Source organism: Cherax quadricarinatus, chromosome 66 (genome assembly GCF_038502225.1).
Source record: "Cherax quadricarinatus isolate ZL_2023a chromosome 66, ASM3850222v1, whole genome shotgun sequence".
Taxonomy (NCBI): Eukaryota; Metazoa; Arthropoda; class Malacostraca; order Decapoda; family Parastacidae; genus Cherax; species Cherax quadricarinatus.
In genome coordinates, this window is record NC_091357.1 from 16,665,834 (window position 1) to 16,683,278 (window position 17,445).

The window sequence follows — 17,445 nt, forward strand, 5'->3', positions numbered from 1 at the left end:
CGTCCCATAGAAGTTTACTGCACTCCCTATCAAGATTTGGGGCCCTGTAAATCACACCCAAAATTAGTTTTTCTCGGCCCTCGAGAAGCTGTAACCAAACAGATTCAGTGGCTGACGCTTCTAATTTAATATCTTGTCTAACACAACAATTTAAATTGTCTCTGACATACATCGCTACTCCACCACCTTTCCTGTTGACCCTGTCAGTGTGGAATAATTTATAGCCTTGTATGTGACATTCAGAGGGCATCTCTCTATCTTTCAGATTGAGCCAGGTCTCTGTTACAGCAATATCTATGTTTCCTGCACTTGCAATTAATCTTAGCTCATCTATCTTATTTCTTACACTCCTGCTATTAGTATAGTAAACCTTAAGGGAGCTAGTCCCTTGCTGCCCTCTGCTGTCCCCCTTTGTTTGCTGACCTGATCTATTGTCTTTATTTATAACTTCATGCTGAATGCCTTTTATACATTTACTGTTTCCAACCCAAGTGTTGCAACCTGCTTGTTTCCCACACACACCCATACCTCTATCTTCCATCAGTTTAAAATCATAGGCATTTCACCAATGGCCTTCTCAATCGAGTCTGCAAGTGCTACCACCCCAGCCCCAGAGAGATGTACCCCATCCCTTGCATACATATCATGTTTGCCATAAAAGTTGTTCCAGTTGTCAATGAATGGGATTGCAAGTTCCTTGCAGTATCTGTCTAGCCAGCAATTTACACCAATTGCCCTAGACAACCATTCATTTCCTACTCCCCTTCTAGGCAAGATGCTACATATGATTGGGATCCCTCCCTTAGACTTAATGAAATCTATAGCTGACCTGTACTTATCTAGCAGCTCTTCTCTCCTACCCTTCCCAATATCATTTCCACCAGCACTGAGACAGATAATGGGCTTGTTCCCATTACCTGACATGATATTATCCAGCCTGTTGACAATGTCCCCAACACCAGCTCCAGGGAAGCACACTCTATCTCTCATCTTCTTATTCCTATTACAAAAAGCACGGTCAATATATCTTACCTGAGAGTCACCAACCACAAGAATGCGCTTACCTCCATTAGCAGGGGCAGTAGTACCCTTACCTTCACTGGCCACTGAAGTACATTCATCCTGAAGAACAGAGAAGCGATTTCCTACCTTCAGATCTTCACTCTTAACTTTCCTTACTCTGATGCGCCTTCCATTACTGTGAACCACTCGCCACTTGTAGCAGGTGCTGGACTGCACCTCACTGCTGGTAGCCGTTGCTACCTCCCCAACTACAGCCTCCTCACAGCGAGAGACAGACTGCACCTCACTTGAAGCCTCATTCCCCACAACTCCAGCCACCTCACACTCTCTCCCAGACCCATTGAGGTGGACCTTCAGCCTCCTAATCTCCTCCTGGAGAAGCAAGACCTCCTCCCTCAACTCTCCAACCTCAATTTTTAAAACACTGCAGAAGCAAGCCATGCTTTGTAACCGTCCACACTAATCCCCAAAGCAGCTCAGGGTCTGTGACCTCACGTGACGACTGACCACTGACGACTGACGACTGACGACTGACCACTGACGACTGACGACTGACCACTAGGTTAGGTTAGGATAGGATATGTTAGGTTAGGTTAGGTTAGGTTAGGATAAGTTAGGTTAGGATAGGTTAGGTATATATATATATATATATATATATATATATATATATATATATATATATATATATATATATATATATATATATATATATATATATATACCTAACCTATCCTAACCTAACTTATCCTAACCTAACCTTACCTAACCTAACTTATCCTATCCTAACCTAACCTAACTTATCCTAACCTAACCTAACCTATCCTAACCTAACTTATCCTAACCTAACTTATCCTAACCTAACCTAACCTAACCTAACTTATCCTAACCTAACCTAACTTATCCTAACCTAACCTAACTTATCCTACTCAAATCCACTAAAATCACTGTAACCAAGATATTCACAAAACTCTATGACCACCTATCACACACACACACACACACACACACACCTCACTTTACTTTGAACACCTTCAAAACACTCATACATCATTTGAGACCACCTTTTCTCAATATCTCTCATCCACAACCTTTATCATCTCACTACAGAACAACCCCAAGATTACTTCGAACACTCTCATAAATCATTTGAGTACTCACATAAACACCTTTGAACATTTCCAAACAACACTGAAGCACTTCCAAAATATCATTTTGATTACCCCCAAATAAGATTTTATCATCTCTAATTTATCTACACTTACACATTTCATTAACTGAAATTACAGCACATCCACCAAACTCCTCCCTCATTCTCCAGACTTTAAAACATTAGCACAAAAAAAAAAAACTAACTCATACACTTGTGACATGAGACATTACCATATCTAACACACTGACTAACTTTGAACCAACTCTGAACACCACTGATCTTCAAAAAAATACTCTGCACATCATTTGAACACCTTCAAAAAACACCATCAAACACCTCGGTCGATGGATCTATAATTTCCTCACTAACAGAACACAGAGAGTAGTAATTAACAGAGTAAAGTCCGAGGCAGCTACGGTGAAAAGCTCTGTTCCACAAGGCACAGTACTCGCTCACATCTTGTTCCTCATCCTCATATCTGACATAGACAAGGATGTCAGCCACAGCACCGTGTCTTCCTTTGCAGATGACACCCGAATCTGCATGACAGTGTCTTCCATTGCAGACACTGCAAGGCTCCAGGCGGACATCAACAAAATCTTTCACCATATCTCAGATATGGTAAACACGAGGAAATTAAATCTTCATCAGAGTACAAAACAAATTCTGGCCACAAAATAGAGCGAAACACCAACGTCAAAGACCTGGGAGTGATCATGTCGGAGGATCTCACCTTCAAGGACCATAACATTGTATCAATCGCATCTGCTAGAAAAATGACATGATGGATAATGAGAACCTTCAAAACTAGGGAGGCTAAGCCCATGATGACACTCTTCAGGTCACTTGTTCTATCTAGGCTGGAATATTGCTGCACACTAACAGCACCTTTCAAGGCAGGTGAAATTGCTGACCTAGAAAATGTACAGAGAACCTTCACAGCACGCATAACGGAGATAAAACACCTCAATTACTGGGAGCGCTTGAGGTTCCTAAACCTGTATTCCCTGGAATGCAGGCGGGAGAGATACATGATTATATACACCTGGAAAATCCTAGAGGGACTAGTACCGAACTTGCACACAAAAATCACTCACTACGAAAGCAAAAGACTTGGCAGACGATGCAACATCCCCCCAATGAAAAACAGGGGTGTCACTAGCACGTTAAGAGACCATACAATAAGTGTCAGGGGCCCGAGACTGTTCAACTGCCTCCCAGCATACATAAGGGGGATTACCAGCAGACCCGCCGGGCTGTGGCTCGTACGTTGGTTTGCGTGCAGCCAGCAGTAACAGCCTGGTTGATCAGGCTCTGATCCACCAGGAGGCCTGGTCACAGACCGGGCCACGGGGGCGTTGACCCCCGGAACTCTCTCCAGGCAAACTCTCTCTCCAGGTAAACTCCCAAAACACTACTGATTACTACCAAATCACCACTGAATTCTACCAAATCACCGTCAAAATCACCAGAAACTAAGTTTAACATCACCATCTAACATCCTTTTTATAGAAATCCCCTCAAAGCACTCTAACCAAGAACTCCCTCCCCATTTGGCGCATAAAAAAAAAGCATGAACACAAACCTAATACGCAAATATATATATATGTCGTGCCGAATAGGCAGAACTTGCGATCTTGGCTTAAATAGCAACGTTCATCTTGCCATATAGGACAAGTGAAAATTTGTGTACGCAATAATTTCGCCAAAATCATTCTGAACCTAACGAAAAAAATATATTTCACTGTGTTTGTTTAGTATTAAATTATTGTAAACAAATCTAAAATATATTTAGTTGGGTTAGGCTAAAATAAATTGTTCTTGTTATAATAAGGTTAGGTAAGTTTTCTAAGTTCCTTTTGGTGCAAAATTATAAATTTTTACATCAACATTAATGAAAAAAATATATCTTTAAACGTATAAGAGAAAATTTTAGAAAGGACTTAATTTTAAATGAGTTCTTGCTAATTGACCAGTTTTACATATTCGGCACGACATATATATATATATATATATATATATATATATATATATATATATATATATATATATATATATATATATATATATATATTTATAGGTATATAGATGTTAATGCAGCCACGAACAAGTGACTTGTAAGCAATAACAAACTGCAGCTAGCCGGGGATCCAACCCTTGTTATTTTAGTCCGCCTCGTGGGAAGCAAGTCAAAAATCACGACTTCTGACCACTGTAGGATTGATGGCCCAGTGGTTAGAACGTTGTGATTTTTCACTTGCTTCCCACGAGGCGGGCTAAAATAACACGGGTTGGATCCCCTGGCTAGCTGCAGTTTGTTACTATGCGCACACACACACACACACACACACACACACACACACACACACACACACACACACACACACACATGCACACACACACACACACACACACGAGAATAAAACTCCGGAAATACTTTTTTGCGTCTCCTTCGTAAATGAAAAGATTAATTACCACACTGACTATTTGGAAAATAAACTAATTACTTAGGCATAGTATTAACGATTTTAACCTGAAGGGCCAAATGAAGAATTCAGTCTTTTGCTAATAGGGAATTTTATTATTAATAAGTAAAGAGCAACTTTTACTGATCACCTTACTAAGTTTTCGTCTTTAGTTCCTATTAATTACCCCCTTGAGGGGGTAATTAATAGGAACTGTGCTCCGGGATCTGTACTCCGGTTCCCTGAATCGAATCTGAATACTTCCATCCCCCCCCCCCACATGCGCTGTATAATCCTACGGGTTTAGCGCTCCCCCATGATTATAATAATAATACTATGAAAGATGAGGTGAATCATAGAATTGATGAGGGAAAAAGAGTGAGTGGTGCACTTAGGAGTCTGTGGAGACAAAGAACTTTGTCCTTGGAGGCAAAGAGGGGAATGTATGAGAGTATAGTTTTACCAACGCTCTTATATGGGTGTGAAGCGTGGGTGATGAATGTTGCAGCGAGGAGAAGGCTGGAGGCAGTGGAGATGTCATGTCTGAGGGCAATGTGTGGTGTGAATATAATGCAGAGAATTCGTAGTTTGGAAGTTAGGAGGAGGTGCGGGATTACCAAAACTGTTGTCCAGAGGGCTGAGGAAGGGTTGTTGAGGTGGTTCGGACATGTAGAGAGAATGGAGCGAAACAGAATGACTTCAAGAGTGTATCAGTCTGTAGTGGAAGGAAGGCGGGGTAGGGGTCGGCCTAGGAAGGGTTGGAGGGAGGGGGTAAAGGAGGTTTTGTGTGCGAGGGGCTTGGACTTCCAGCAGGCATGCGTGAGCGTGTTTGATAGGAGTGAATGGAGACAAATGGTTTTTAATACTTGACGTGCTGTTGGAGTGTGAGCAAAGTAACATTTATGAAGGGATTCAGGGAAACCGGCAGGCCGGACTTGAGTCCTGGAGATGGGAAGTACAGTGCCTGCACTCTGAAGGAGGGGTGTTAATGTTGCAGTTTAAAAACTGTAGTGTAAAGCACCCTTCTGGCAAGACAGTGATGGAGTGAATGATGGTGAAAGTTTTTCTTTTTCGGGCCACCCTGCCTTGGTGGGAATCGGCCGGTGTGATAATAAAAAAAAAATACTATTGATTGCAAACTTAACTTGGTGTCTATTCTTACAGTATAGCCAGAATCTTTCATATTTGTTTATATTATTTAAATCACATATAGCTAGATGCTCTGAGGTCTATACTAGTTCATGAGGGATTTCCCATATATTTTGTAAAGATAATACTAGATGTATGAAGTGAATTTTTTGTACGTGAGTGATTTTTCCACTTGATGTTTATACTTTATTACGTCATCTAACTTTATTTTCGTGTACCTTTATGTTAGTTATTTAATATGTGTTTTTACAATTTCGTTTTCTCTTAACTTCGACTGACTGTGATGATGCAGTAATAAAACTGATTACGAAACGTGAAGCCAACAAGTAATGTGTATGAAGCATCTAGCGTATGTTTATTCTCTGGTATTGATATGATCCCTGTGAATTTAGCCCTTTTATTTAATATAATAATAATTATAACTAGTAGATACTATAAACAAACTCTCTCTATCTGTATTATAACTGTTTATAAACAAACGCCATCTATCTGTAACAAACGTCATCTATCTACGAACTCTATAACAAACTAACATCTATAAGCAAATTCCATCTATGAACAAACTTCTGTCTACAGACTCCCTCTTTTATAAATTAATACCCTCAACAAACTCCCTTTATAATTAATCTACAGACTCTACAAACTCCCTCAATATATTTAATCGTCTCACATTTACATGATTTTTTTTCTATAGTAAATAAGAGAATTAATACATTATTTGGAGCGCCTTTGTTCCAGCCATCAAATTTTAATATTATATTCTTGGTTAAGAAATTAAGAGGAGTTTTGCCCCGTCCCCGTCACCTTTATGCTGGTGATGGGCTCTTGGTTCAAGGAATTGTATCTACCTTCCCCTTCCTCAGATCAAACCTGATTAACTTCCATTCCCAATGGCTGTATGATGCCCTACAGTCTTAGTGCTTTCCCAAAAATCTAAAAATAAAAATAAATTCAACAGCAACAACAATAATAATAATGCAGAACAGTTATCTAGACTCATGAAATCGTAATGACACGATTGCAAACAAACCATACCACGGGTGGGGATAGAACCCGTGGCTAACGCGACGGTCTGGAGTTTTGAGACTCTCTGGTCGCGGGTTCTATCCCCGCCCGTGGTATGGTTAGTTATCTAGATTTTGCAGTTCCTATCCACCATTTTTCAGTCAGTTTTGTATTATTATTATTATTATTATTATTGTTATTTTCATGGGGAAGTGCTAAACTTGTAAGGGTCTTACCGTGCTTGGGGGATGGGAAGCAATCAGTTCGATCCGAATAAGTGGTGAGTAATTCCAACCTCTCGGATTGACATCTCTTCACCGGCGTCAAGGCAGCTTCACTTAAAAGGTCTCATGCTGAGAGTCACCTTTAAATACCCCACCATGATAGACAGGTGGTATTTAGAAATGGTATGTTGATACCGACAAGATGTGGAAAAAGACACATACAGTTCCGGACATTTGTTATAGTAAATGTTTTGCCACGAGTGACTTCTCCAGGACTGAAGAAGTCACTCGTGGCGAAACGTTTCCTTTAATAAATGTCCTGAACTGTACATAAGTGTCTTTTCCACAGCAGGTGGTCCTTAGCTCAGTGGTAGAGCGCTAAGCTCATAAGCGAAAGAACACGGCTTTGATACCCGGGCGGCAAGATACTTATTGGCAGTTCTTATAGCTGCTACTTGGATTCACTAGAGTACTTCTACCACTATTATTATTATATTACTAATAATAATAATTATGTTGGGTTATCCTGTGACATACCTGTAACCGGGTTCGCGTGATCTACCCTCGCAAGCTGATCCGACGCCAGGCTTTCTTTATCACTACCTGGTTAACTAGGCTGTTGCTGCTAGCGGTCTGTAGACCCACATAGCGGTCATGAACTGGTTGAACCATTGACTTGTAATAGTGGTTCAGTTTCCTCATGCAAACTATTTTTTTTTAATGTAGGTGGTTGATACTGACATGCATGCAGGTGGTTGATACTGACATGCATGCAGGTGGTTGATACTGACATGCATGTAGGTGGTTGATACTGACATGCATGTAGGTGGTTGATACTGACATGCATGTAGGTGGTTGATACTGACATGCATGCAGGTGGTTGATACTGACATGCATGTAGGTGGTTGATACTGACATGCATGTAGGTGGTTGATACTGACATGCATGCAGGTGGTTGATACTGACATGCATGCAGGTGGTTGATACTGACATGCATGTAGGTGGTTGATACTGACATGCATGTAGGTGGTTGATACTGACATGCATGTAGGTGGTTGATACTGACATGCATGCAGGTGGTTGATACTGACATGCATGCAGGTGGTTGATATTGACATGCATGCAGGTGGTTGATACTGACATGCATGCAGGTTGTTGATACTGACATGCATGTAGGTGGTTGATACTGACATGCATGTAGGTGGGTGATACTGACATGCATGTAGGTGGGTGATATTGACATGCAGGTGGGTGGTACTCACATGTATGTAGGTGGGTGATACTGACATGTAGGTGGGTGATACTCACATGTATGTAGGTGGATGATACTCACATGTATGCATACACTCGGTGATGGTGGTGGCGTCGACGAAGTAACCGAAGCAGAGGACACATACGAAGTGAGGGTTGAGCTCTGATAGGCTGACGCTGACACCTGCAGACCCCAGCTGACTTGCTGCCAACCCTCCTGACGACGCCATGCCCTGAAACACACAACACAACCGGTTACGCCATGCTCCTTAAACAACATTCTGAAGTAATTCACCACTAGCTCACAGGCTAGAGATAAGAAGTGGACAACGTTTAGATCTGTCTTAGACGTTATTAACTATTGTGTTGGAAATATTTTTTTTGTTGGACGTATTTATTAGACAACGTTTTGGTCCTGGTACCTTGATCATTTCTAATAAATATGTGCTGGTGTTTGCTCACGCGTCTTTCTAAACCAGTTGGCCGGTATCCATCACCATCGTTTATACCACAAGGGCGAGATGTCGACGGGATGGAGAAGGAATATATGCAAAACATAAGCACTTATTGTGACTGTGTTTCGTTCTGTGTAAAACTTTATGAAGTTTTGATAAAGTTTTTCACAGAGCAAAAGGTAGTCACAATAAACGGTTGTTTTACATATATATGCTTTACGTATTGGTAATATGACTCACGAAATCGTAATGACACGATTGCAAACAAACCATACCGCGGGCGGGGATAGAACCCGCGATCAGAGAGTCTCAAAACTCCAGACCGTCGCGTTAGCCACTGGACCAGCTAGCCACTAGCTGGTCCAGTGGCTAACGCGACGGTCTGGAGTTTTGAGACTCTGATCGCGGGTTCTATCCCAACCCGTGGTATGGTTCGTATTGGTAATGGTCGAGGAAGGACCGAAACTTGGTGCAGTTTTTATCTCAAACTTGTGGGTTACTTAATTGTTGCAGCCCAGGTCAGGTGTGGTGTTACCCTCAGAATAACATCCGTGAGGACGCCTCATACCTGTGACCGATTTTCAGGGTTTTCTCACCCTTGCAGCCCTCTGCCTGTGCCTTCCTATTGTCTGCCTATTGTTTGCCTTTTAATTTCCTATATCTGCCTTATATCTGCCTATGTCGACTCTTGTCTGCCTGTTAAACTGAACTATTGCTGACGTACTATTGAAGTGATGATGTGTCTTGATGTTGAACTTGACACTGGTGGGTCCCTTCAAGGGCTCTTGATCCAAGGAATTGGAACTATCCTCCTTTTCCTCAGATCACATCGGATTACCTCCCGTCCGCCAGGCATTTTATAGAGTGTTCCTAACTTAGTGCCTTTTGCTGCTTATTATGAATACTGGTGTAGTCTAGTGGCCTGCACACCTGGTTGTAGCACGATACCCAAAATAGAAATTGAGTTACGAGCAAAAGGCAGCAGAGGGCAAATACGCATATATTTCCTTCATCAAACAGCAAGCAATAATATGTACAATATTGACAGAAAATATATACAGAAAGGCAAATTGCAAGCAAGAGACACTGAGAACAACCTTCGACCAGACTTGCAGGTAAGTCTACCAAAGATGATTCACGAGTGTACCACATCGCTTCACAACTTTGGCGGGCTTCCTTGTCATTGGCTAGTTGAACCAAGGTACTAGCATAACGAGGGGAGGGGCACTCATTATATCCTTAGCATTTAGCTGGCTGGTCGGGAGGTCATACCTATATGGGTGTGTGACATATGCCGAATAAAATGTACTCTTAGCGTGACACACTGACTCCTTCCCCATTTTCTTTATCATCGCCTCTTATATATTTTAGTGTTTCTTTACGAACTTGGACAACAAATATTAATTATATAATATCTAATAAAGAACACACACGCAATTATAGACAAGTATATACTGAATGTAAGTAGATGTTTTAAGATGTGTTTGTCATCTAACATGTTCATGAGACAAAGATATAACAGAACTTCTGATGTAGGGAATAATACAGTACCTGGGGAATAAATGTGTCATCCGAGGAAGAGGAGGATAGCTCATATTCCTTGAATCAAATCTAATTACGTCCCATTTTCTAGGTGCTGTATGATTTACGGGTTTAGTGCTTAATAATAACACTATAAAGTTGTAATGTGGTGGTGGGTAGAATGGTCAACCCATTCCCAGGTATTTACATATATTAATTTGGTTTAGAATGATTCTCTCATTCATACTCTCACACTAAACACTCAAGTATTCAACCACTCATTCAAACATTCACACAAACACTTGCTCAAAAACTTGACTTCATCAAACGCGTATCCATATAATCCTTCATCAAGCATCCACTCAACCGCTCAACTACGGAATCACTCAGACACTTGCTCAAATACTCCCTTAAGCACTCAACCCACTCTTACATTCAAGTATTCAACCACTTATGTTGTTAATCAGTCAATCACTTAAACTTACAGCTTCGTCCATGTGGCCATATAAACACATAACAAGTATGTACATAAATGCCTCTTCTAGGGGGGCGCCTTAATACCAGCGAAAGGATTTTGATCCAGTGAATTGTTGTTTATGATAAAATAAACTATATGTGGTCTTTGTGTTTTGCTCTGGATATCATGAGAAACGTTTTCTAAAATACCCTTATCACTCGCTCGCTCACTCACCCACCCACTCACACGCTCACACACACACAAACACACACACACACACACAAACACACACACACACACACACACACACACAAGAAATGACCGTGAAGTATGTGAGGAACTCAACAAGAGATTCAAAGAAGTGTTCACAGAGGAGACAGAAGGGGCTCCAGAAAGATGGAGAGGTGGGGCACACCACCAAGTGCTGGACACAGTACACACAACCGAGGAAGAAGTGAAGAGGCTTCTGAGTGAGGTAGATACCTCAAAGGCAATGGGGCCAGATAACATCTCTCCATGGGTCCTGAGAAAGGGAGCAGTGGCGCTATGTTCACCCCTAACAACAATATTCAATACATCTATCGAAACAGGGAGATTGCCTGAGGCATGGAAGACAGCAAATGTAGTCCCAATCTTTAAAAAAGGAGACAGATATGAAGCACTAAACTACAGACCAGTGTCATTGACATGTATAGTATGCAAAGTCATGGAGAAGATTATCAGGAGAAGAGTGGTGGAACATCTAGAAAGGAATGATCTCATCAACAGCAGCCAACACGGTTTCAGGGACGGGAAATCCTGTGTCACAAACCTAGTGGAGTTCTATGACTTGGTGACAGCAGTAAGACAAGAGAGAGAGGGGTGGGTGGATTGCATTTTCTTGGACTGCAAGAAGGCGTTTGACACAGTTCCACTCAAGAGATTAGTGCAAAAACTGGAGGATCAAGTGGGGATAACAGGGAAGGCACTACAATGGATCAGGGAATACTTGTCAGGAAGACAGCAGCGAGTCATGGTACGTGGCGAGGTGTCAGAGTGGGCACCTGTGACCAGCGGGGTCCCACAGGGGTCAATCCTAGGACCAGTGCTGTTTCTGGTATTTGTGAACGACATGACGGAAGGAATAAACTCCGAAGTGTCCCTGTTTGCAGATGACGTGAAGTTGATGAGAAGAATTTATTCGATCGAGGTCCAGGCAGAACTACAAAACGATCTGGACAGGCTGCAGACCTGGTCCAGCAATTGGCTCCTGGAGTTCAACCCCACCAAGTGCAAAGTCGTGAAGATTGGGGAAGGGCAAAGAAGACCGCAGACGGAGTACAGTCTAGGTGGGCCAGAGACTACAAACCTCACTCAAGGAAAAAGATCTTGGGGTGAGTATAACACCAGGCACATCTCCTGAAGCGCACATCAACCAAATAACGGCTGCAGCATATGGGCGCCTAGCAAACCTCAGAACAGCATTCCGATATCTTAATAAGGAATCGTTCAGGACCCTGTACACCGTGTACGTTAGACTCATATTGGAGTATGCGGCACCATTTTGGAACCCACACGTAAAGAAACTAGAGAAAGTGCAAAGGTTTGCAACAAGACTAGTCCCAGAGCTAAGAGGTATGTCCTACGAGGAGAGGTTAAGGGAAATCGACCTGACGACACTGGAGGACAGGAGAGATAGGCGGGACATGATAACGACATACAAAATACTGAGAGGAATTGACAAGGTAGACAAAGACAGGATGTTCCAGAGATTGGACACAGCAACAAAGGGACACAATTGGAAGTTGAAGACACAGATGAATCACAGGGATGTTAGGAAGTATTTCTTCAGCCACAGAGTAGTCAGAAAGTGGAATAGTTTGGGAAGCGATGTAGTGGAGGCAGGATCCATACATAGCTTTAAGCAGAGGTATGATAAAGCTCACGGTTCAGGGAGAGTGACCTAGTAGCGACCAGTGAAGAGGCGGGGCCAGGAGCTAGGACGCGACTCCTGCAACCTCAACTAGGTAAGTACACACACACAGGGGTGTGGGTGTTGCCTTACATTGTTCAGAACGCTCACTACCTCGCACATTATCAAGACAAACTCAACACTAATTGCTACTTTAAATTTTCCGCTCCTCACACTCTTATGATGGAGATGACACAGTCATTGTTATTTATCAGACAACTCTATCAAGTCAATTTTCCACACGTTCTACACAGGTATAATATTTGATACCATATAAATGTTCCTTTGCGATATATATTGATGTGTGTGTGTGTGTTTATATTTACCAATTTACAGTTACTGGAATATACATTAGGTTCGTTATGTTCCTAACTTCTATAACCATTTTACTCATAAATTGTTAGGGATTCCAGTAGTTGAAGCCTCCTCATCCATCCCATTGCAACTGTCAACCACTTTGTGAAGAAATAATTTCTAATATCCCTTCTGCACTGTTTTTTTTTTTTCTTAATTTTGAAATATAGCTTCTTGTTCTTCCTACTATTGGTACCAAGAAGTCTTCGTGTATTTTATCCTATATTAATATATATGGTTTTCATGTTATCTTTCTTCTGTCTACCACTGTCATAAAGCTGTCATGATTATATTTTATCCTATATTTTTAAGTGGATTTTAACGAAGTTAGTTTAATTGTAAAGGGCATACAGTTACCCAGCACTTATTACTTATTACTTTTATTGTCCTGCTCAAGGATGACAATGTCTCGACTGAAACTAGGAGAGGTCTGACCTAAACTAGGAGAGGTCTGACCTAAACTAGGAGAGGTCTGACCTAAACTAGGAGAGGTCTGACTTAAACTAGGAGTGGTCTGACCTAAACTAGGAGAGGTCTGACCTAAACTAGGAGAGGTCTGACTTAAACTAGGAGAGGTCTGACCAAAACTAGGAGAGGTCTGACTTAAACTAGGAGAGGTCTGACCTAAACTAGGAGAGGTCTGACTTAAACTAGGAGAGGTCTGACTTAAACTAGGAGAGGTCTAACCAAAACTAGGAGAGGTCTGACCTAAACTAGGAGAGGTCTGACTGAAACTAGGAGAGGTCTGACCTAAACTAGGAGAGGTCTGACCTAAACTAGGAGAGGTCTGACCTAAACTAGGAGAGGTCTGACTTAAACTAGGAGTGGTCTGACCTAAACTAGGAGAGGTCTGACCTAAACTAGGAGAGGTCTGACTTAAACTAGGAGAGGTCTGACCAAAACTAGGAGAGGTCTGACTTAAACTAGGAGAGGTCTGACCTAAACTAGGAGAGGTCTGACTTAAACTAGGAGAGGTCTGACTTAAACTAGGAGAGGTCTAACCAAAACTAGGAGAGGTCTGACCTAAACTAGGAGAGGTCTGACTGAAACTAGGAGAGGTCTGACCTAAACTAGGAGAGGTCTGACCTAAACTAGGAGAGGTTTGACTTAAACTAGGAGAGGTCTGACCTAAACTAGGAGAGGTCTGACCTAAACTAGGAGAGGTCTGACTTAAACTAGGAGAGGTCTGACTTAAACTAGGAGAGGTCTGACTTAAACTAGGAGAGGTCTGACCTAAACTAGGAGAGGTCTGACCTAAACTAGGAGAGGTCTGACTTAAACTAGGAGAGGTCTGACCTAAACTAGGAGAGGTCTGACCTAAACTAGGAGAGGTCTGACCTAAACTAGGAGAGGTCTGACTTAAACTAGGAGAGGTCTGACCTAAACTAGGAGAGGTCTGACCTAAACGCTCACCACATCGGCTGCAAATTGTCAGTGATGGTGTACCGTAACTGACAGTCTCATGCAACTATTAGCAGGATGTGTAAGTACACGCACACGCACATTTACACGCACACACACACACACACACATATATATATATTCACACACACACACACGTACTCATATACAACAGGCCTAGTGTCTAATCGACATGTGCCTAGGACAAAATGGTAACTAACACACACACACACACACACACACACACACACACACACACACACACACACACACACACACACAAGGCTAGTTCCAGAGCTAAGGGGAATGTCCCACGAAGAAAGGTTAAAGGAAATCGCCCTGACGATACTGGAGGACAGGAGGGTTAGGGGAGACATGATAGCGACATACAAAATACTGCGAAGAACTGACAAGGTGGACAGACAAGATGTTCCAGAGATGGGACACAGAAACAAGGGGTTACAATTGGAAGTTTAAGACTTAGATGAGTGAAAGAGATGTTAGGAAGTATTTCTTCACTCAGAGTTGTCAGGAAGTGGAATAGTCTGGCAAATGACGTAGTGGAGGCAGGAACAATACATAGTTTTAAGACGAGGTATGATAAAGCTCATGGAGCAGGGAGAGAGAGGACCTAGTAGCTATCAGTGAAGAGGCAGGGTCAAGAGCTATGTCTCGACCCCTGCAACCACAAATAGGTGATTACACACACAGAGTGAAGGATGTTGCGCAGCATCCGGCCAGTGCACTGATCTAGTAATTACCTCGCACAAACTGAAGAAAGTTAACCAAGACGCTTTACGGATGTCTTTATATATTATTCACTATATTTCAGTGTTATGATAATGTTAGATTGTTTCCAAAAAAATGTAAAACATCTGCAGTTAATTTTGAAGATATCATTAAGCACACCTCTGTACTCCTTGACACTTTGCATTATTCTTCGTTATCTTTCAACACGAAAATATGGGCCTTTGTTTTTTGAACTGAGGTGGAAAGCTTAAGCGGCAGGTAAGTTCCCCCGTTACACAAATAACCCGCACATAAAAGAGAGAAGCTTACGACGACGTTTCGGTCCGACTTGGACCATTGACAAAGTCACACTGGAAGTGACTTTGTCAATGGTCCAAGTCGGACCGAAACGTTCTCGTAAGCTTCTCTCTTTTATGTGCGGGTTATTTGTGTATCGTTCCAGTCACGGTATTGTGCCTTTTTGTTATTTAAGTTCCCCCGTCTTCTAACATGTTCATTTTTTCCACTATAACCTACCTTGTCCATAATTACTATTGCGTTTGCTTTGTCTGTTTCGTAAGGTGAAGTCTAGGATCTTTCTTTACTTCATGGTATAACTTAACAACTCTTTGAGGACAGTTGTGTTGCAGAGGTCTGAGCAAGGCTCAGAAAGAGACAGAGCAAATGCGATAGTAATTATGGACAAGGTAGATTATATTGAAACAAATTAACGTTATTAGAATACAGGGGTACTTACGTGCCCCTTATTTCGGGTAGGCCATAGTGGCTTCTTGATCACTGATACTCTCTTTTTCATTTAGGTGAATATTTCAGAGGCTTCTTCACATCTCTGAGGGAGGAAGTTCATCATGCTTGTATTTTTTTCCATTTAATTCATTGTATGCCAGACAGGAATTCTCTTTTTCAATATGTCTCAGCATCAGTACACCAGCGGTTAGTTAATCACTAAGCGGTTCATTATCATCTTACAAAGACCCAAGCCAGGAGACACTTGCCTGTTTCCTGAAGAACGGTCAGCTACAACAGGAGCAGCACTAGCACCACCGCCACAATTACAGGTCTGTCCTGGTGACTTACACCAGTGAGTGTCCCGGCACATGTTATTACTCGCTCGTTTCACCACATCCGACCGTCTATTGAGCTCAGGTGACGTCATAGCCTGACGCCATGTTGTGACCCAACATGGCGTCATTTTGTCATCTAGACAATTGTTACTGCGTGTTAATGTGCTCATGCATGTGACGTCATGAGGTTTCATAGAGACACAGAGATGCAGTGTCGTGTCACGTTCATGACACGATTAAGACACATTCATGACGCGCTCTTGACACGATTATGACACTATCAAGACACGCTTCAGGTTGAGGTTTCTTAAGTCAAAGTTCTACCCAGAGCTAAATGTAGTTTGCAATAAAAGTTTACTGCAACAAGTGTTTCTACCAAAGTTCAGATAAACTGGAGGAACATAAAATGTATTAAGAGTAATGAACAGTTTAAACACCTCGTGAGGAACTCTATTGGAAGTTAATGGCATCAGTGGAAGAGCTCTAGTGGAAGTTAACCATAGTGGAAGAGCTCTAGCGTAAGTTAACGCCACTGGAAGAGCTCTAGTGGAGGTTAACATCAATGGAAGAGCTCTAGCGTAAGTTAACAACTCCACTGGAAGAGCTCTAGCGTAAGTTAACAACACTGGAAAAGCTCTAGTGGAAGTTAACGACATTAATGGATTTAAAAGCAGATATAACCAGGATTAAGCGTTCAGCAAGTAACACCAATAATCGATGAGCCCAGACGGAGCCCTAGAGCTGGAGTTCAATTCCCGTTGCATTGAGGTGGTCAGACCCTCAGCCAGGTTGAGGAACTGACCGCCTTAGAACTAGGTCTTCAAAGGTGATGGACTGATTACATCGTCTTCACATCTCTACTGCTTCTGCTAATTCTTCTGTACACGTCTGAAGAAGCCTACTGTGTAGGCGAAACGTTTCGGAGTAAAGATACCTAACTGTTGCACATGTGTCTTATCAGTCTTTCTCTTCATTTAATCAAGGCTGATTCTCTCCCATTCCCCAGGCTCTATATGACCATCTATGGTTTTATCGTTTTAAAATAATAATAATAATAATAATAATAATAATAATAATAATAATAATAATAATAATAATAATACACAAATAAACAGTGTAGACAATAAGCCTACATCCAAAGTTCCCGCTAGAGGTCAGGCCTCGAGTTAGCCATACCCTGCCATGCCTCACTCACACACGCAACTGGCAGCCTAGAGACAACAAG

The 17,445-nt window shown here is 41.9% G+C and overlaps 1 protein-coding gene across 1 annotated transcript in view; it reads right to left on the bottom strand.

Annotated features, from left to right (window-relative positions):
- Nucleotides 1–17,445, bottom strand: part of LOC128704136 (uncharacterized) — a 349,915-nt gene that overhangs the window by 134,879 nt on the left and 197,591 nt on the right. The window contains exon 2 of the mRNA XM_070099130.1: nt 8,350–8,500. Within this exon, the coding sequence (XP_069955231.1) occupies nt 8,350–8,497 (148 nt within the window). The 5' untranslated portion in view covers nt 8,498–8,500. The remainder of the gene's footprint in view (nt 1–8,349; nt 8,501–17,445) is intronic.